A 22,036-nucleotide genomic window follows, 5' to 3' on the forward strand; every position below is an offset into this window, starting at 1 on the left:
TCAAAGTAAGACAAAGTTGGTTAGGAATACATACTTAAGCATTAAATAGTCATTCACCAACTTCGACTCAACATTACTAAGAGTCGGGATGTGTAATTTACCCGTTTGCGTTTCCTAGTCTGACTGTTATCCTCATGCTCACTGTCTGAGGTGGTAGAGCTCCAGTTAAACTCCTCTCCCTGACACAGCCTCGAGATTATGGAATGTGGATCTGTACAGTCCTCATCACTAGAACAGGAACCATTGAAAATCACAAATCATACAAAAACCATGGAACATCACAAGCCATACCAAAACATTGACCATCACAAACCTATCTAATTAAAATTAGACTTGTTATTCCGCTTCACTATGATGCTCTATGCAAAGCTCCAATACAATATCTAACAAAACTCCATTTGGGAACATCTCAGAATGACCCCTGTTGTGAGCTAATCAGCGTGTCGCCTATGAAATCTTTGATGTGGTTGGATTCGTCTGAAGTATAAAAGGCTACTAGTACATCCGAGATGCTTCGATTCTAGGTCAGGGGTCACGCTGAGGTGACTCCAAATTGGAAGTTGTTAGATCTTGTATTGGAGCATATCATAAAGCATGGTAGTTGAGCGGAACTACAAGTCTAACTTTAATTAGATTGATTACATACCATACTAAATCATTGAAAATCACAAACCATACAAAACCACTGAATATCACATACTTTACAAAATGGTTAATTTTTTACCAGTTCTCTAAGCATACACTCGAAGAACCAAATGATTTATGCTAAAACTTCTGTCACTAGATAACTTTATACCTAATGATTCTGAGGAGTATTTCTGTAGCAATCTGTGCACTTTTGACAATAGGTGTCCCTGGTTCATTGAAGGTGTTGGCATTGTTTTCTATATACCGCACATCAAACTGTAAAGCATTCACTCTCCTGAAATACAGACAATTACAGTAACATTTTAAAATGTTGATGGAATATAAAACCTCCACCTATATGTACCCGGGTAGTCATTTTACCATAATATGAGTTTATTTACTTAAAGTTATTTCAAAATGAAAACTATTTTTAACTCCAAAATATCAATTCAAAATAGTAAAACCACATGATAATTTAAAGTAAATCACAATTCTTATTTAAAACAGTTGAAAACTGTATTTTTTGTTTTAAAATAGAATTTGGAACATTCCAGGTAACTTTATTACAGGGAGAGAGCCTACCTATAAAATCTGTTTTCTAGTCTGGATTTAATGGTTGTGAGATCAATGGGATATTCAATGACGATGGCGTAGATGGGGAATGCGTTGAGATCGACAGGTGTGAGGAACGGTTCAGCTATAGAATGTTCCATTACTATCTCCATACACCTAATAATACGTTCACATTCAGCGTCGCGCCCACACGACGGCCACTCCCCTGATGTGGGCGTGTACATCAGGGACTTCACTTCCTCCTGTGTGACTGGTACCCCTCCTCCCTGTTCATCAGGCATCTCTGTTAGTATATAAATAACACAGGTTATCATGTTTCTGTGGTAAATTCCTCGCCTGACATCTATGTTAGTAAATAAATACATAGGTTTTCATGTTTCTGTAGTAAATACCTCGTCTGGTTCCAGTAACTCACAAATTTTAAGTAAAGTACATTTTTTTGTATTGCATAATTTATCATGATATTAGCAATAATGATGGAATTTTTCATTAAAATTGATAATGTAACAATACATAGAAACTGAAATCTATGAAACTAAATTCATCTATAATTTGCTAAAAGACTTGAAAATCACTACTTACGACAAGTTCCAATAGGCTCCATATCCCAGGGACTGATTTTCTCTATCTCACCATTATCCCAGCTGTGATCAAAATAATAGATCAGTACTCATAGTATACCTTCACTAGTAACAATCACATGTCATGTTGTGTCTATTTACATTCTTATATCTTTGTATGGAATTTATTATTTTACTATTCTGTTATGAGAACAGTAAACCTAAGCTTTGACCTAGCATACAAAATCATCCTGCATCATGAATTTTATATCTTAGGAATATTCTTTGGAATCATGAAAACATAAACAGAAGAACCAAGAAATTAATTGAGTTTCCTTTTCCCTTTTCGTAAAATCCTTGATTATATATGTTCTACATACCATTCTATATATGTCAAAAATATCAAAACAAATTTCCATTCTATTCCATACAATTCCTTTCCAAGTATAAGCACTACTTGAGCAGTGTTGGTTCTTCCTACTGATGATATAAGATTTTGGTGTGATAAATCAAGTCTGTCAAAAGAAAACGCCCAAATTAAATAAACAGAACAACAGATACCACTCACTGAACATTGAAGCACTGAAACATGCTGTCAGTGTACTCCTGTTGGAACGGCTCCTGTGATACTATCGTTCCCATCCACCAAGCATCGTCAATCATAGACCGGAACCGATCATCTGTAAAATACCAACATGATCCATTAACATCAAAGTTTTTGTTCATAGTTTGGGGTACCTATCTCTTCCTACAATGGTTATTTTATACCCCACTTATATATGTTAAAGGCCATGACATAAAGAGCATCACACATTTTTAGAGTGCTGGTCTTTTTTTTGTGAATATCTATGCCAATGTTTACACTGTTGGAGTCATTGATTATACCGATAATAAAGTTCTTATTGCAATTTCTGAATACACAGCCTTTTGGATATGCTAGTCCATCCTTGTTATGATCTGTTGTGTTCGAATGCAAATACATTGGCATTATAATTGATAGAAATATCATCAACATATAAAAAGTAATTCAAAATTATCATATAACAACCACTGTCTATTAAAGATTGTTGACAAGGAATATTGTAAAATACAGATGGTTACCAGAAATTCAATTTGTTTATTTTATTTTATTATAAATAATAATGCAGGCTCATTTTGAAAAGAAACATCATGACAATGAAATTAAGCTTTATTGAAATTCCAGTCAAGGAAGCACACACAAATAGCAAATTGATTTTTAAAATACCACTTTTGTTTCTAATACGCTGAAACAGTTACTGCTTCATTATTGGAGAAAATTTCTTTTTCCTTATTTCAATTTCATATTAAAAACTCCACAAACATCATCCTGCAGACATTAAAGTCTGTAAAATACACATTTTTGCATACCTGCTTTCCATCTGCGTTTCATGGCCACATCATAGGTTTGTTTGAGCACAAGGAAATCTATTACATCTGACATGTCATGGTACCTGTAGAAAGAGTATTTCAAATCATTATACTAATTAGGTATTCATCACTAAAGATGTATCATATTAGATCATTTTCAATTATAGCTCTTTTCAGCAGAAAAAAAAAGAAAGAAAATTTTAAAACTTATAAAGGTTCATTGGTAGCAGCAAATATATATCACATCAAAATTTAATTAAAACGTTATCAAAATCATTGAAATGAACTTGAGGTGATAGAAACAGAGACCCTCTAGCTCTAACGATACATGAACTATAACTTACTTTATATTAAATGACCCCCCAGAGGTTTTCCCCGTCTCTGGGTCGATGAAGGCCAGCTTCAAACAGCAGAGGCGAGGAGGACGGACTTCGTATTTTATCCCAACTATCTTTACATACTCTTGTTCCTGAGGTTAGAAAAAGAATGCATAATTATTGTCTCTATTTTTATATCGGTATTCATCAGCTTCAAACAGCAGAGGCGAGGAGGACGGACTTCGTATTTTATCCCAACTATCTTTACATACTCTTGTTCCTGAGGTTAGAAAAAGAATGCATAATTATTGTTTCTATTTTTATATCGGTATTCATCAGTGTTAGAGAAATACAAACCTTGTCAATTTACACCCGGTCCACCCCAACTGCGAATGATAAATATTATGAAGTTCCTTACCGTCAATCGATTGATTTGTAACACAGCGAGAAATTCTGTACCGTGTAGCGATAAACGCTAACACTCTACCGACACAACGTGGCTATTTTTAGACTCGAGTACTGTCGCCAAATCCACAGGTAAACTGGTACTGGATGCTACGCTCGGGCCTCTCATCCAGCTTAACGAAACTGAATGGCTAGTTAGCTTAACCGATCTATATATCATCAACAATGCGTCTGTATCTACTTAAAAACAAAACAAATATTCTTCAAATTGCATAAAAATTCACTTGACTAGTATTTCTTTATTTTAGATATTTTAACAAATCTTCATATTTCTAGTAAAACTGCATATGAAACTCCTTATAGATCTAGCTATGCTCATTACGTAGGGAACCGCCATAACATGTCCCGGCTGCAGGCCGTGTGCAAAAAGTCAAAACACACGTGGGATTTATAAGACGAGTCCTAAACTGTCCTATATTTAGGATTTTCAATAAGTGGTTTGTAATATTATTACAGCAAAACTGACAAGCTACAAGGTTAGTGTCATTTTAACCGTACTGTTATATATATATGTTATATATAATTAGCCATCAGCTTGGATCTGGTGCCGTACAGATAGTGAGTTCACTCACGATGTGATTATTGCAAGCCAACGTAAATGCTATCGGAATGCTCTTTAAAGTTTGTTAATGATCTCAAACACACTTATAACTTATTGTGGCAATTTTAAAGTAACTAAATTATAATATTTTCAAATAGTTCTGATAACTATTCATGTGTAATATCTCCAGACATTGACATGTGTACGGATCGAGTACGGCGGACTGCCAATGTTTTTGACATGTTCTGCAAGATATATTTCACTGTTTCAGTTACGGTGGCCATTAAAAGAAAATAAACACAGTGCAATTATATTATGTTATTTCTTCTAAATACAACACTTCTTTGTGCAAGTTGTCAAGCATTTATTGTGAATGTTTTGCAATGAAATTACCACCTTTATAACACTGAATTTGTGGTTCCCCGGACATCGTTTTCCCCAAAATTTGAATGCGCAAAATATACCGATAGTAGATTTTTTTCAGTATTTAAAGCCATAAGAAAAAATACATGTGCAAAGTACACTGGTGTGTAAGTAACACAAGATTTTACGGTATTTGTAACATTTACGATTGTGTTTGGTATAGCTGATGTAGCCAGAGCGCCCCGCGATTTACCTGTGGATTTGGCGACAGTACTCGAGTCTAAAAATAGCCACGTTGTGTCGGTAGAGTGTTAGCGTTTATCGCTACACGGTACAGAATTTCTCGCTGTGTTACAAATCAATCGATTGACGGTAAGGAACTTCATAATATTTATCATTCGCAGTTGGGGTGGACCGGGTGTAATGATACGTTAACGTACATTACTAGATACTAGACAACCTCCTATAATAACATAACCTGGTAATCATGGACCTTTCATTAGGTCAATACGGTTGACAAATTATACAAAATATCAAGGAACTGAAGGTTAGACTCAAGGTCAAAATTTTACAACATAGATAGAAATCATAAGTCCTTATTTTTGTACTAATATCCACTGTTTTAATATGAAACTGAACATTATGATAAATGATGCTTGAAGTCACCATTAATTTTAACACACCATCCTAAGATTTGTTTATGAATGGAAGCTACTAACCCTGAGATTAGGATACTTGTTCCACGGCTGGTTTTTGTTAGAGTTGACATTGTAGGCATTATGGCGTTTGACTGCTTGTAGATAGAGAGCGTGACCTTGACGGAAGTACATCACCTCATCCCCCATCTGAGGAACATAAGGTGTCTTCCTTGGTTTGGTGTCGGTCAGCCACTCTGGGGGCCGGAACTCCTCAGGTAGTTCCTCCACCCCACCCATCTTCTTCACAATTTGCTGTCGTCTCTATACAAAAAAAAAAAAAAAATCAAAATAGTTGATGACAAGATACCAAGCCTAGTGAGTTATATAGATGTACATGTATTCACCATTTCATAGTAATTAACTTACTTATTAACTATAGTGCTTGTAAATTTCACTGGCTAATATTTTGTGGTTAGGCTAGTTGAAATTTGCTGCAAGTATTGCACTACACATTTTGGCAACTATTCTACAGTACTAAACATTTTAAGCAACAATACAAAATTGATTTTGAAAAGTTCAGAATTACCCTTGTAGTTTTATTTGGCTTCTTTTCCTTTGGTTCAGGTTTTTTCCTCTGAGGTCTCGGTCGTCGTGTAGTGGTGGTATCATTGTTTGTGTCACTCTGATCCTCGTCATCGTCGTCTGATGATGTAAGACGGCGCTGTTTTCGTCGCCGAAGAGAGGTACGCTTGGGAGGCTGTAGACTCGTTGTATTGTTATCACCTACCCAATCTGAGTAGTCGCTCGACTCACTGAAGTTACCAACAAGATTTAAGTTAAAAACAAACTTCTCACAATTTTCATAATAATACAGCTTTCTATCTACAAACAACACATCTATCTGTAAAATAATATATTTCAAGTTTTCTTTATAAATCATAAAATAAGGACTTTGACTATTTAACTTGTTTCTTTGAATAAAACAATGCTGAATTTGAAAAAGAATTCTAGCTTTGTCATCCGTGTCATACCATCAACTGTGGAAACAGCGATGTAACAAAGACATTAGTGGTACATCAGCAGGACCATTCCTATCATCATTACACACTATAAGCCACCTACCTTCCACTACTGCTGTTCCATAGCCCTGATTGGTCGTTCTCATCCTCCTGAAAACCGACATTTATTTATTTTATTAAATAACATTTCATCAATAATAATGTAATCATTTAGAACAGAATGCTTCCTCCTCACTTGGCTTCATGGGTACTATAAAGTTTCTATTATCCATGAGCAATGAATACATAACATGACATATCAGATCATAAAACATGAATACAATGATCAGTTTCCTCTCAATCTTCATGTTAGATCAGTTTCACCTTTATTTACTTGTGTACAAGACCAATTCCTACCTCTTCCTCTGTATCATATAATGCTCTTGTTGCCAGTCTGTTAGTAGCTGTTTCCTCATTCTCAGGTGAGGTAGTGTCTGAATGTTGTCCAACCCGAGGTCGTCGACGTGACTTGTTTTGTGGAGTAACTGGGGTTGACGTTTCACCTTGCTGAAATTTCAATATGATTAACTTAAATCAAATACCTTTTCCATCTTGTTACCTATTTTGATGATGAGTTTCATATTCCTGGTGATGATTATGGTTTGTAAGGCTTTTGAATAAAGTGCCAAAATAATCTCTTCATTGATTGTGTGTTTTTTTTTAATTATTTTATTTGAAGTGATAATTCAAACAAGTTGTGTATACAACAATTAACGAATCCTAATTAAGGATGTACACCTCAGAGAAGTAAAAATTTTCTTGTATTAAACTTTTTTTCTCATATAGATTTTTGGAAAAAGGAGTTCATACCATAAAAGAAAATGGAAGAAAAAACATATGTCTGTGTGCTCGTTTTTGAGCTTTTGTCACTCAAAGACACCTAGTTGACAAAATATTGGATTTTATGGGAATTTTGCCGTTTTGACCATATAAGATAGAGATTAAAGCCATAATTTCCTAATGAGGTGTTTGATATGTATGAATGTTTGTAGAATTCATTTTCTAGTAGTCTTCTTTAAAAATATACCAGTTTTGATCAATTAGACTAATATTTTTTCTCAGAATAACAACATATGCTACCCCTACCCCTTAATTTTGTGCTACCAAATGCACCATTTTCAGCCATTTTTGCCAAATTTAACCCTTTATAGAAAAAGTTCTGGTATTAAACTTTTGTTATTATTTTGCATATCAATAGGGAAACGGTTGTTCTTTCTAAATCAGGAAGAAAAATTGGGGGTCCGTGTGCTTACTTTTTTGCCCCATTTGAATTTTTGTTATATTTCAGTATTTTAGAGTAAAAAATAAAAGTGCCCAAATTACCATTAAATGTAAAAATAAAGTCACAAAAGTGTATCGTTTCACATATTAATGCTCAATATTTTAATTACTACGAACCTAGTAACGATTTGCAGCAAAAATGAGCTAAATACAGCTAAAAATGCTGGTGCAGTAATGATTTAAATAAAAACAATTTCATTAAAAAATGGTAAAACTGTGGCTCTACTTGAAGCAAAAAAGGACACAATTTCAATATGGCCGCCAAATGGGCCATTTCTTAAAATCCCCGTATAAAAAAATCTACTAAAAATAGAAATGTAATTTTTTGACAAAATTTGCATCTGGCAACTTGCTACACATACTGATAAATTATATTTGAAAATCTCATAACTTCTTTGGTCTATGTTGAAACGAAACTTCAACGGGACTGAAACCTCAGAAGAATACATCCTTAAAATTGGATGATCCTTTGTATATCAGGGGTGTACAATTCCACTAGCCCGACGTCCGGGGCTAGTGAATTTCAGGTCGGGGCTAGTGGCTTCACGATCATTACTAGCCCGTGGGCTAGTGAAAATTTCTGTTAAAATCCTTTATTCACATTGAAATTTTAGTTGTAAATCAGCAGTTTAGCCTTTTATTGCCGTTCAGAATTCTAAAATTCAGTAAATGTGTCGTCAAAACTGAAGCAAACGATATCGATGCATACCACAGGTGGTTCCCAAACGTAAATAACATTCTTCATCTAGGTGCATCAAACGTTTTGTTATGTAATTGATGAAAATTAAGCGCTTGAGTGACCAAGATGGCCATGTGTTTGCCGAGGTTGCTGACAGACAGGGAAAGGGAAAATCTAGATTTCTTGACTCTAGATAAGAATCAATTATGAAACGACAGTTTTATTATCTAGCATCATTATCATTTTAGTGTTATAAATTTGAGTATATGGGGGTTGGATTCAGAAAGTACTACTGCTGTGAGATGGATAGCGGATCATTTTGAAGTAATTAAAATACACGGTAAAATGTAAATGTTGTCATGTACGTATACACTTGCAGATACATAGGTATGCTTAGTTAACACAGCTGACACAACTAAACTCACTGAATGTTTTCCAAAATAACTTTAATAGAGGTTTCATAATTATAGGTACAATATTTTTGCATATTTTTCATCTTATCTTTCGCATATTTTTATGATATATTGAAAACTTGTAAATGAAAATCAGCAGTGCTTATTAATAATCATTTACAAAATATTTTATTAGTAAATTGTAGAATTGATTTTGTGTAGTTCTTAGAATAAATCTATATGAAATTGGTATCATTTTATTCAAATACGAATGTATCATGCAAATGTTACTCGATAAAGGTTTATTTCAATGCTCAGAAAATTAGGGAAAATAAGTAAGTGTTCAGTAAAACAGTAATTTCAATTAAAGATTTTTACAGAATTTTCATGAACAGTACTATTTACTAAATTCATCATACCTATAAAATGAACACAGCTAGCAGATAATAGATACTGATTGTTCACTTTACATTTTCCTGCTAAGCTTTTAATATCAAAGTTAAACTTAAATAGATATACTGATTATGTTTTCTTTCTAATGATAGTTTTAAAGGAAGTATCTGAGTGAAATAAGAACCATAATTTCAAATCTAAAGAATTTGCATGCGATGGCATTGTTGCATTATCAATATTGACTCAAGAATGTTTTTACTAAATGAATACCTGGTACCTGTGAACAATTGGTGTGATATCTTTATTATTACTATTAGAATGGTATTTAACACACTGTTAGACATGTACTTGTTTTGTACAGGTTTGTTAAAAAAATCCAGATAGAGTAAAATGCACATATAAAAACGAACGAAAAATAGGGCTAGTAGACTTCTGATCAGGGCTAGTGAAAAATTGATGCTACTAGCCCTTGGGCTAGTGCAAAATTTTCAGAATTGTACACCCCTGTATATAATATGTTATACAATAAGCTGGTATAACTTACAGTATGGAATAGATGTGGCTTCTTCTTTCTCTCTGCGAGAAACCTCTTGGCTTCAATATCTGCATGGGCCATTCTCACTTCTTCACAACTCCTGCACAATATAAAACATCATTAAACATCTTCATAACAAATATTAGTCAATGATATGAAAGTGAATAATTACAAGTGGTAAATGTTTTTTAATAACATCTTAAACTGATCTTTACTTAGATTTGTGAAAACTTACGAGAGTAGTGAAGGGTGAAGCTCCTTAACAATGATACGTCTGCTCCAGGCAGCGAGGTCAGACTGAGTGGCTTGTTGGTTGATGTTTCCTAGTGACTGTCGTACACCTTCTGTTTCTCCACTCATCCTCATCCCAACTCTGTGACCATGGTTACCGCCACTCGCTACTAACAGATAGCCATCAAATTATGTAATCAGGAAAATTATTTAGCATCATGAAAGTGGAAGTATTTGGCTGGTGTCAATAAAATATTGCAATTTAAACTGTATAATCTGCACCAGAGTATAAGCCACAGTCAATACTGACTGCAGTCTGATGAAATGAAACAAAACTTTCCAAAAGAATGTAAATTTTGTAATAAGAATGCCAAAATGAAAATGGAACTAAAATCAACTTCACATGAAATGAATCTAACAGGTTTTCAACACATTTTAAAGACTTTTTTTGCAGGAATCTCATTGTAAGCAATCGAGAACAATTACACAACTATTTGAAGTAAGGGATTACTATAGGGTTCGGACTGTGGCAATGGACCTCTATTCCTTTACCATTACACTCTATAAACTGAAACATCACAGAGGTATAACTATTTCAAATGATCAAATAGTACTTCCGTAACAGAAGACCAAGATGTATTTTCTGATATCTAACACATGCAAGTAATTGTGATTCAAAATAACATACAGAGGGATTATCTTACCAGAATTTGACCTTGAGACTCTAGGTGAACCACTTCCAGCTGTACGATTCTCCTGTGCCCTTTGGAGACGATTGTCTTGTTCACGCTGCAGCTGTTCGATGAGGCTGTCTAGATTGTTTGGGGCAACAGGAGGGGGCATCAGTTGTTCATCATTGTCTTCTGCCACTCGCTCCCCTACAACCTCTTGGTCCCCTAAACAATGTCAAAATAATCAGATTATTTTCTATACCTACACAAGTCAACATTTGATACTTAATTCATCTTATCTCCATTACTTAGTAGAATTACACATTTTTTTCAGCACATCAAACTTGTAGTGGTTTACTAATAATCATCTACCCTCAATTCCCCTTTCTGGTCTTACTTGGCCTATACCGGATAGTAAAGATATGTTAGTATTTGTGTGACATTACATACATTCCTGGGTCTGATTTTAAATCCAGTATTATACTGTTAGTACAACTAAATTCTGTAGGTAAAATAAAGTAATGCATGGTAAGTAGGTTATTGACAGTGAAATTGTACGTTGTTACTGAAGTAATAAAGACTTACAAACTCTATAATTGCACACAGTAGAGCTATCTGTTTCATTTTAATCATTGAAAGTAGGCGTTTAATGTTACATGTGTTTAAGAAGAGTAGTATCATCATTTTTGCATCAATGACATAACAATCAATACCTACCTCAAATACACAGATCACTCAATATACAAAGACAAAAAATTCTCTTTTCTAAATTCATATCATAATATTTATAATTCCAATCCTCACCTGTTTCATTGACAGCCATCTGAGGTACAAGTAAGTTGTCCTTACAATGCTCCCTGCCAGGTACGAGTCTCTGGAATTTTGGTGGGTATGGATTGCCATCAATATCAACAAGGAATGGCGGTGGCATGAGGTGAGGGGGCTGCTGGGTCTGCTCATCCAGAACGTAGTTATTGCTGTCACGCATCAATGGACGGTAGTCGGTGTGGAAAAATAATTCCTGAGGTATCTGTATTGATTATAAATTAAACTTATAAAAAATAGTTTTCAGGTTTGTAGAAAGACTGCCTAAATTTGGACAGAAATATATAAAGGGGAAAATCCTGAAGACTATCTAAATCAGAAGAGGACATTTATTTTTGACTGATAATATATCTAAAGGATGGAACATAAAAGGATCATCAAGTTTTTTTTTCTTACAAGTTAATAACAAAGACAATGAAATACTTTCTATACAGAAACCATTATAAAATATAGTTCACCTCTTTGTATTTGTCGTGTGAACCAAATCCAAACAGCAACAGATGTCCATGAGAGTCTGTAGCAGCAAAACTGTTACCATCTGGACAGAATTTACAGTCAAACACAGCACCATGTCCCTGGCCTTCAATCTGAAAATTACCAGCAAAACTTTTTATGTTCCAACTTGAGGTAACAAAGTGTATAAAGCACTTTTACTATGAAATATACTAACACAACATGATTGTGTATGATCATGATATGCCGGACAAGATGTTGACACAAATTGAGAAAACATCTGTAAATAACTAAATGCCCTTGCTATTATACTAGAACACGGGTAATAATGATCCCTCTATCCCAATTCATGGAGTAACATAAAAATATTTACATTGTGTATTGATAAAATGGTTTATGGTCTCCCCAATGTGTTGAGGACACTTCAAAGGTCAGAGAAAGTACAAGTCACCAGTGATCATTTAAATTGATACCACCAATAATTATTAAGCATATCAATTATCAACAACAATATATCAAAGACAAATAAAGAAATCCCAACCATCAAAATCAAAACAACAGATTTCCATATAAAATCAACAAGATTAAACTCATCATTATCGTACCATGTTGAAGTAACTTTTGATTTTGTTGCCAGTGTTGAGGTCCCAGATAATCACATATCCATCGTGACCAGCACTGAGGAAGATACGAGGATCTGTCGGACTGTGTTCTAAAACAAACACTTCATCCTCATGGGACTGCAACAGAAAGATTTCACAATCATATCTCTATCTATGCTGTATGCATATTGAAAAGACTGCTATACCATAGATTTCTAGAAATGTTTCATTTTAACTTGAGGGACTCATATTTTTGGTAAAAAGAAATAATAGTAAAAAAAAAAACAACTGACGACAACGAAATACTAATAATTCTAAAAACTAATTGATGATTGATAACAATACACCAGCAATGTACTCAAATCCATTTAGTTTGTGTTTAGTTTTGAAATAAAACAGTAGTGTACTTTATTCACTATTTTATTCATTTTTTTTTAATTTCCCTCATTTAATGCTATTCAAAAATTGTTTTTGTTAGATTTAATTGCATATTGTGAAGTTTTAATTCTAAACTGAACTGTGATACACTTACCTTCAACACATGTAACAGTTTGCCGTGATGAGAGTCCCAAACCTTGAGAGTACAATCGTTCACAGCCGTCACCACTAAGTTATCATCCAGGTTCCAAGCAACCATAGTGACACGTGGCTTCTGTGACTTGTCCTCTGTTTCTGGTTTTGGACAACTACATGAACAGTAGAGAATAAATACATAACCATTATACAGAACACAGTAGTTTTGTATTAACAAACACATGCAACACAAAAACTGGAATGCCACTCCCCCTCACCAATTAAACTTCCTTTGAAATAGATTCTAAAAGAAAAACTGTGACACTGCACATCCGGTTATAAGTACTTCCCAGATAAACTTACAAACCAATGCCAAGATATCACAAACAATTAGATGCTAAGACAACACTGTTTTAATTCATTAAAGGATTTTTGCATGAACTAACCGATTAATAGCAAAACCTAATTAATAGCAAAAACTGTCCAAACTGACAAATGGTAGTTTTTCTGTCAAAATTTCTTTTAATATCAAACACAGTTTGGCAGTTATGTTGAAACTTCCAATCTTCTTCCTCTACATACCTAGGTAATCTTGTTGACATTGACAGGATGATGGACTTCCATTCTTGTCTATCAAAGCGCCAGATGCGAGCTGTGCCGTCCCTACTCCCACTGACAAACCTTTCACCACTATTACTGTAGCAGATACTGTCAACTCGGTCCTGTAATGATGATGAAAATGGAGTCAATTGTAGCAATTTATTTACAACAACCTTTATTAATATACATGTGCTGTACTGGCCTTTTGTGTAATGAAAGTGGGTGCATGTACTCAGTGACTTACATTCGTAACCACTTTAATGTCCCAGCCACTGAATATATACGAAAATTACAAAGTCAGCTACAAGAACAATACAACCATTTTAAATCTTAAAGTTGAATTGCCATGAAAAAAGTTACTAGGCAAGATGAAGTGAAAGTATTTTGAACCAAAAAGATTTTATGCAGCTTTATGTATACTTGTACGAATTTAAGTGAACACAATCTTGTGTTGGAAAATAGCTATACTTACAGTATGAGCCTCTAATTCACATATCTTTTCTGGCGTAGTGACATGTAGAAAATATACTCTGATCACATGATCAGCACTTCCTGTGGCCAGGAAAACACCCCCTGGACTGAACGATGAGCACAACATCTGGGCTCCGGCTCGTGATCTCTCAATAAACTTGGCTGGTTTCGGGCTGGAAGTGTTAAAGATGCATGCTGGTTAAATATATCACTTACTTTTGTTAATTTAATCTTTCATTGAGTAATAAACTTTATACATCAAACAAAGTATTATATAAACAAATAAACTGTCTTGTCATTTAATTGTCTATAGTATGACTAATATATTATGAAGAGCTCTTATTTTAAATGTCAATGTATATACAAGATCTGATGATACTACTGTCAACTGTTACAGGTATCTTTACTAAAGGGAAATGTTGTGAGAATGTGACCTACTTAAATTTGTTTGTGGTGACATTCCAGGTCCAAAAACATACACAGCCATCTCCACCAGTGGAGGAAAGTATGCGGTGCTCTCCCCTGGCCTGAGGGCAAAACTACAAATAAACATCATATCAAGTAAAATAAATAAAACAAGAGCTGTTGGAGAACAGCAAAGCTCGCCTATTCAGAAGAAGTTGATGTTCAAGTATTTACTATTTAAACATGGAAATATGACATATTAACAGACTCAAAAACCTCCTAAAGGGCCCCAAATTGGTTGTATTATCATGTTCAGCATCCATACATATTAGTAAAATAAAATCATAAACATTTATGATGACTTAAGCTTAAAAACTAGACAAAATAGAAACTTGCTCAAAAACTTTAACATGGAAATATGACAAATTAACAAACTCAAAAAAAAAACCCTAAAGGGCCCCAAATTGGTTGTCTTATCACGTTCAGCATCCATACACATTAGGAAAATAAAATCATAAACATTTATGATGACTTAAGCTTAAACAATAGACAAAACAGAAACTTGCTCAAAAAATAAAATCATAAACATTTATGATGACTTAAGCTTAAACAATAGACAAAACAGAAACTTGCTCAAAAACAAGAGGCCCAGAGGGCCTGTATCGCTCACCTGGTTTGTAATGCCAAGTAATGTTCTGAATACAGGTTCATTGTTTCTTTTCTGAAGGAATTTTAATATTAACCTCTAAATCCCCTATTAGGCCCCACCCCTCCTGCCCGCAGGGGGTCAGAGCCAAAATTTATACAAGTTCTGTTCCCCTTCCCCCAAGGATGTTTGTGGCCAAATTTGGTCACAATCCAAGCAAAACTCTAGGACAAGTAGCAATTTATAGGATTTACCTCTATTTCCTCTATTGGGCCCCACCCATCCTGCCCCTGGGGGGCCAGAGCCAAAACTTACACAAGTTCTGTTCCCCTTCCCCCAAGGATGTTTGTGGCCAAATTTTGTTACAATCCATACAGAACTCTATGACAAGTAGCGATTTAAAGAATTTACCTCTATTTCCCCTATTGGGCCCCGCCCCTCCTGCCCCCCGGGACCAGAGCCAAAATTTATACAAACTCAGTTCTTATTCTCCCAAGGATATTTCTGGCCAAATTTGGTTACATTCCATGCGGAACTCTGTGACAAGTAGCGATTTAAAGGATTTACCTCCATTTCCCCTATTAGGCTCCGCCCCTCCAGCCCCCGGGGGGCCAGAGCCAAAATTTATACAAGTTCTGTTCCCCTTCCCCCAAGGATGTTTGTGGCCAAATTTGGTTCCAATCCCTGCAGAACTCTATGACTAGTAGCGATTTAAAGGATTTACCTCTATTTCTCCTATTGGGCCCCGCCCCTCCTGCCCCCTGGGGGGCCAGAGCCAAAATTTATACAAGTTCTGTTCCCCTTCCCCCAAGGATGTTTGTGGCCAAATTTTGTTACAATCCATACAGAACTCTATGACAAGTACGCGATTTAAAGAATTTACCTCTATTTCCCCTATTGGGCCCCGCCCCTCCTGCCCCCGGGACCAGAGCCAAAATTTATACAAACTCAGTTCTTATTCTCCCAAGGATATTTCTGGCCAAATTTGGTTACATTCCATGCGGAACTCTGTGACAAGTAGCGATTTAAAGGATTTACCTCCATTTCCCCTATTAGGCTCCGCCCCTCCAGCCCCCGGGGGGCCAGAGCCAAAATTTATACAAGTTCTGTTCCCCTTCCCCCAAGGATGTTTGTGGCCAAATTTGGTTCCAATCCCTGCAGAACTCTATGACTAGTAGCGATTTAAAGGATTTACCTCTATTTCTCCTATTGGGCCCCGCCCCTCCTGCCCCCGGGGGGCCAGAGCCAAAATTTATACAAGTTCTGTTCCCCTTTCCCCAAGGATGTTTGTGGCCAAATTTGGGTACATTCCATTCACAACTCTATGACTAGTAGCGATTTAAAGGATTTACCTCTATTTCCCCTATTGGGCCCCGCCCCTCCTGCCCCTGGGTGATCAGAGCCAAAATTTATACAAGTTCTGTTCCCCTTCCCCCAAGGATGTTTGTGGCCAAATTTGGTTACAATCCATGCAGAACTCTAGGACAAGTAGCGATTTAAAGGATTTACCTCTATTTCCCCTATTGGGCCCCGCCCCTCCTGCCCCCAGGGGATCAGAGCCAAAATTTATACAAGTTCTGTTCCCCTTCCCCCAAGGATGTTTGTGGCCAAATTTGGTTCCAATCCCTGCAGAACTCTATGACTTGTAGCGATTTAAAGGATTTACCTCTATTTCCCCTATTGGGCCCCGCCCCTCCTGCCCCCAGGGGGTCAGAGCCAAAATTTATACAAGTTCTGTTCCCCTTCCCCCAAGGATGTTTGTGGCCAAATTTGGTTACATTTCATTCAGAACTCTATGACAAGTAGCGATTTAAATGATTTACCTCTATTTCCCCTATTGGGCCCCGCCCCTCCTGCCCCCGGGGGGCCAGAGCCAAAATTTATACAAGTTCTGTTCCCCTTCCCCCAAGGATGTTTGTGGCCAAATTTGGTTCCAATCCATGCAGAACTCTATGACTAGTAGCGATTTAAAGGATTTACCTCTATTTCCCCTATTGGGCCCCGCCCCTCCTGCCCCTGGGGGATCAGAGCCAAAATTTATACAGTTCTGTTTCCCTTCCCCCAAGGATGTTTGTGGCTGATTTTGGTTACAATCCATGCCAAACTCTAGGACAAGTAGCGATTTAAAGGATTTACCTCTATTTCCCCTATTGGGCCCCGCCCCTCCTGCCCCTGGGGGGTCAGAGCCAAAATTTATACAAGTTCTGTTCCCCCTCCCCCAAGGATGTTTGTGGCCAAATTTGGTTACAATCCATGCAGAACTCTAGGACAAGTAGCGATTTATAGGAAATGTTGACGGACGGACGGACGGACGGACGACGGACGACGGACGCCGCGCCATGACATAAGCTCACCGGCCCTTCGGGCCAGGTGAGCTAAAAAAACCCTAAAGGGCCCCAAATTGGTTGTCTTATCACGTTCAGCATATAATAAATACTTATTTATGGAAATATGACAAATTAATAGACTCAAAAACAAGAGGCCCAGAGGGCCTGTATCGCTCACCTGGTTTGTAATGCCTAGGAATGTTCTGAATTCAAGTTCATTGTTTCTTTTCTGAATTCCCCTATTAGGCCCCATCTTTCTGCTCCAGAGGGTCAAAGCCAAAATTTATACAAATTCTGTTAACCCCAAGGATGTTTCTGGGCCAAATTTGGTTAAAATCCAAGCAGAACTATATGACTATAAGCGATTTACAGGATTTACCTCTATTTCCCCTATTGGGCCCCGCCCCTCCTGCCCCCGGGGGGTCAGAGCCAAAATTTATACAAGTTCTGTTCCCCTTCCCCCAAGGATGTTTGTGGCCAAATTTGGTTACAATCCATGCAGAACTCTAGGACAAGTAGCGATTTATAGGATTTACCTCTATTTCCCCTATTGGGCCCCACCCCTCTTGCCCCCATGGGGTCAGAGCCGAAATTTATACAAGTTCTCTTCCCCTTCCCCCAAGGATGTTTGTGGCCAAATTTGGTTACAATCCATGCAGAACTCTAGGACAAATAGCTATTTATAGGATTTACCTCTATTTCCCCTATTGGGCCCCGCCCCTCCTGCCCCCAGGGGGTCAGACCCAAAATTTATACAAGTTCTGTTCCCCTTCTCCCAAGGATGTTTGTGGCTGATTTTGGTTACATTCCATGCAGAACTCTAGGAAAAGTAGCGTTTTATAGGATTTACCTTTATTTTCCCTATTGGGCCCCGCCCCTCCTGCCCCCGGGGGGTCAGAGCCAAAATTTATAAAAGTTCTGTTCCCCTTCCACCAAGGATGTTTGTGGCCAAATTTGGTTACAATCCATGCAGAACTCTATGACTAGTAGCGATTTGAAGGAAATGTTGGCGGACAGACGGACGCCACGCCATGACATAAGCTCACCGGCCCTTCGGGCCAGGTGAGCTAAAAACCTAAAGGGCCCCAAATTGGTTGTATTATCACGTTCAGCATCCATACACATTAGGAAAATAAAATCATAAACATGTATAATAAATTAAGCTTAAACAATTAACGAAACAGAAACTTGCTCAAAAACTTTAACGTAAAATGGGACTCCAATGCCAACGCTGACGCCGGGGTGACACATTAGCTCTCCCTATTCTTCGAATAGGCGAGCTAATTACAAATCAATAACACAGCTGTGGGCCAATCAAACTGTTAAAAGTATAGAATCTATCTGTTTTGCTTTAACACCTAGCCATACACTATACATTAAAATTAAGTATTACATGACATGCTGTCTTACCTGTAAAGAGGTTATCATCCCTGTATGGGCCTGTAGCACAGCTAATGGAGCTTTGGTCCGTAAACACCACACTCGAATGATCTTATCACAACTACCCGAGGCTAATAATGTGTTTTCAAAGTTCACAGCAATGTCAGTAATCTCAGAGTTATGACCCCTTAGTGTATCAATCAGTCGCCCACTTGCTGCGAACCAAATCTTGATGAGGGCATCATCAGCACCCTTAAAGCAAAGATAATGTGATCAAATGAAAGTCATTTTCATAAAGCATTATAATTTTTTTTCTTTTTTTTTTTTGGTGCAGTAAATAAATAACACAAAATGCAATCACACATATAACAAAATTTCACTATTTGCTCCTTTACATGATAATGTTGTTACACATAGCCTATATACAATTTAGTTTGATAGTTTACTCAAAATCTTAACGCACGATTAAAATAAATTTTTAAAACATTCATTAACTCTTCTCAACTTTATAAATCACATGCAGGTATATTCTCATGCTAACAATAGTAACTTACAGTGAAGATGTACTGGCCAGTCCTATCAAAGGCTACACAGTACACAGCTGATAGATGCCCAAGCTTTCTGGCATGCATGTTCACTTTTGAGAAGATGAAGATGGGGCAGATGAGGTCTCTTCGACTCTGTCCCGTCATCTCGCGTGCTTTTGTTACATGGCCTGTGAACAAAACAGATTCACAATCGGCGTTAAGTAGAAATAAAGAAATAACAATTAACTGATACATAGGGATCCAATTGCTTATTTATTATCATAAATATATACCAGGTATGTTATATTGTAATAAAATCTGTTTTTTGAATACTTACTTCAATCACAATAAAATGTTCGACCTAGGATATAGGATCTTATAACAGTGCTTTTTCTTAATTTTTCAGGTGTCATGTCATGATATAGACTGTATCTAACAGAATATATTTTAAGATCGTATTGACCATCTGAGTTGATTTACAGTCAAAGCTATGACCACTTCAAGTGCTCCAGATAAGTTTTGGAGGGTGGGTAATTGTACTCAGCCTACTCATACTTTTGAAAAGTAAGTGTACCACTCTTGACTATGAACCCAAATTTTAACAGATATATGTCCCAAAAAGTGGTTATATAAGATGTGTATAAACACACAAATATACAAGACATACTTAGAGAAGGAACAACTAGGTTTATAGGTGGCTGTAGAGGGCGATGATGATGTGTGGCTATATGTCGTTCTGGTCGCCATCGCGGATGGTGCACAGCTGCAAATATAGATTTCAACAATTACTATACAGTACTAAAAACATGGTTATAAAGAACCTCTAGTGACCATCAAACTTATTTCGTTATAAGCATATTACCTAAAGTCATTATACATGTATCACAATCATCTAACAGGAACCTTGGCAGCGAAATAAAAATCATATGTTTTACTTATCAACCTTTTTATCATGCAACAACCTGGAAGACATTAACATTTGTGTTTGCAATATACATCCTGTGTTTCTAACCAAAGTCTTTATCTCCAAACTAAATCTGAATATTTTGCTATAGAAGGATTTTTTTGTCTTCACATTGGTTTGGATATGCACATGCTTTCAACCCACATTCTGAAGCAAAAAAAAAATTGGTTTCTTGATATATGTGCACGTTCTCTAATTTAAATATCAAAATTTCTCACAAAAAAAATAATATATATATATATATATATGACTCACATTCTTTGGTCCTCAGAAGAGACTGTTGTCCAGCTCCTAAAAGTGATTGTAATCCTGTGGCAGATGAATTGATTTCCTTGTCCAGAAGGGGGCCCAAGCGTTGACATATTTGCAAGAGGTGACTTGATGATATGTGACGATTGAGATTCACCTAAATTATTTAAATTTATTATTTATTGAAACATGTTTTCAAAATACTTTATTAATTAAGAATAAAGCACAATAATCACTTTTAACTATCAGTTAAATGCGTTTGGTAAAATCACTCCGAACAAGTTTTTCAACATGACCACGTGCTTATGTTTACTATCAATACAGGTGGACCAATCAGCGTACAGAACTGTTGGGCATTTCCTTTTCTCAATGGATATTAATAGCCACATGACCTTTGTCGATTTGCTGCGATTTCATTGGCTTAGCACGCCACGTTCCACGATGACGTCACGCATATGACCTTGCACATTTGATATGATAATGCTTAGGAAAATTATTCGAATTTGGACGTAAATAGTCTAACAACGCTAATTTTCTCAATAAAACCTAATAAGATAAATTAATGAGATTGAAATTCTGCAGAAAATAATGGCATCGACGGAGATGACTATGAAAGACAAAATTTTCATAAAATTCAGCATCCTTCCCACATGTCAAGTTTATCCACTTTCACATTTCTTACCAAATTTTCGTAACTTCTTTCATGTTGTCTGCCTTCCCAATCAATTCTTTTTGGTAAAAGCTGCAAAACATAACATTTTCAATATCACCAAAATTCCGTGCACACGTCAAAAAATGTGGCAACAAAGTGAAATTATTATAAATCAAGCTTCAAAATTTCATAAAATCACCTCGTTAGGTACGGAAAACACCGTAAAGAGCGCGTAATTTGTAAATAAAGTCGACAGCACAACGACTCGACTTACCTGGTGTTCTTTCAGCTCCTGCCTCAACGCCTACAAAAGAAAATGAAATCATCAGTAACTAGAATAAAAACTGATTTCAATTAATCGACAAAATGACTTGCACCTACCTCTGAAGCCCGCTGACATGGTCCTGATGCGAGGAACCGGGAGATTAGGAAATAAAGTTCTGAAAAGAAAACGAAAATCGTGAATTTGGACTCCCCACAAATGGTCGAAATTGTGCAACTTCACGAAGTAATTTCACAATACCTGACTCAACAGTGGAAAGAGATACGTCTGAGGGACCCTCGCTAGGCATATTCCTCTCCCTAGCTCACCCACAGTCCTCAATATCCAACGATAACTAACCAAAGGTTAGGAAATGAGTCGCCATTTTTGTGTTATTTTCGTTCATCGATCGCAACAGATTCACGCGGAATATAAGCGGAGTAATAT

At 36.4% G+C, this 22,036-nt stretch overlaps 1 protein-coding gene and 1 long non-coding RNA gene across 3 annotated transcripts in view; one reads left to right on the top strand and one right to left on the bottom strand.

The window, feature by feature from the left end:
• Positions 1-22,016, bottom strand: part of LOC138335601 (PH-interacting protein-like) — a 31,281-nt gene extending 9,265 nt beyond the window's left edge. The window contains exons 1-29 of one of the 2 annotated variants that reach the window (XM_069284783.1): positions 21,851-22,016; positions 21,709-21,767; positions 21,602-21,631; positions 21,358-21,417; positions 20,682-20,832; positions 20,130-20,225; positions 19,490-19,650; positions 18,966-19,187; positions 14,616-14,716; positions 14,179-14,350; positions 13,689-13,828; positions 13,126-13,279; positions 12,597-12,731; positions 11,997-12,125; positions 11,518-11,743; positions 10,747-10,938; positions 10,047-10,209; positions 9,821-9,911; positions 6,889-7,038; positions 6,596-6,642; positions 6,060-6,285; positions 5,555-5,794; positions 3,494-3,618; positions 3,150-3,232; positions 2,329-2,440; positions 1,783-1,844; positions 1,210-1,483; positions 797-922; positions 102-228 (exon numbers count right to left, since the gene is read on the bottom strand). In XM_069284783.1, coding sequence (XP_069140884.1) covers positions 102-228; positions 797-922; positions 1,210-1,483; positions 1,783-1,844; positions 2,329-2,440; positions 3,150-3,232; positions 3,494-3,618; positions 5,555-5,794; positions 6,060-6,285; positions 6,596-6,642; positions 6,889-7,038; positions 9,821-9,911; positions 10,047-10,209; positions 10,747-10,938; positions 11,518-11,743; positions 11,997-12,125; positions 12,597-12,731; positions 13,126-13,279; positions 13,689-13,828; positions 14,179-14,350; positions 14,616-14,716; positions 18,966-19,187; positions 19,490-19,650; positions 20,130-20,225; positions 20,682-20,832; positions 21,358-21,417; positions 21,602-21,631; positions 21,709-21,767; positions 21,851-21,899 — 3,903 coding nt within the window. In that variant the 5' untranslated portion in view covers positions 21,900-22,016. Of the gene's footprint in view, positions 1-101; positions 229-796; positions 923-1,209; positions 1,484-1,782; positions 1,845-2,328; positions 2,441-3,149; positions 3,233-3,493; positions 3,619-5,554; positions 5,795-6,059; positions 6,286-6,595; positions 6,643-6,888; positions 7,039-9,820; positions 9,912-10,046; positions 10,213-10,746; positions 10,939-11,517; positions 11,744-11,996; positions 12,126-12,596; positions 12,732-13,125; positions 13,280-13,688; positions 13,829-14,178; positions 14,351-14,615; positions 14,717-18,965; positions 19,188-19,489; positions 19,651-20,129; positions 20,226-20,681; positions 20,833-21,357; positions 21,418-21,601; positions 21,632-21,708; positions 21,768-21,850 lie in introns of both variants that reach the window. The other variant, XM_069284776.1, reaches the window with a different exon arrangement.
• LOC138335619 (uncharacterized) lies at positions 6,096-7,171 on the top strand. The gene is made up of 2 exons (XR_011210314.1): positions 6,096-6,216; positions 6,954-7,171. It is a non-coding gene; the product is annotated as an uncharacterized lncRNA (long non-coding RNA).
• Positions 22,017-22,036: the final 20 nt, after the last annotated feature.

This window comes from Argopecten irradians, chromosome 1, assembly GCF_041381155.1.
Source record: "Argopecten irradians isolate NY chromosome 1, Ai_NY, whole genome shotgun sequence".
Classification (NCBI taxonomy): domain Eukaryota; kingdom Metazoa; phylum Mollusca; class Bivalvia; order Pectinida; family Pectinidae; genus Argopecten; species Argopecten irradians.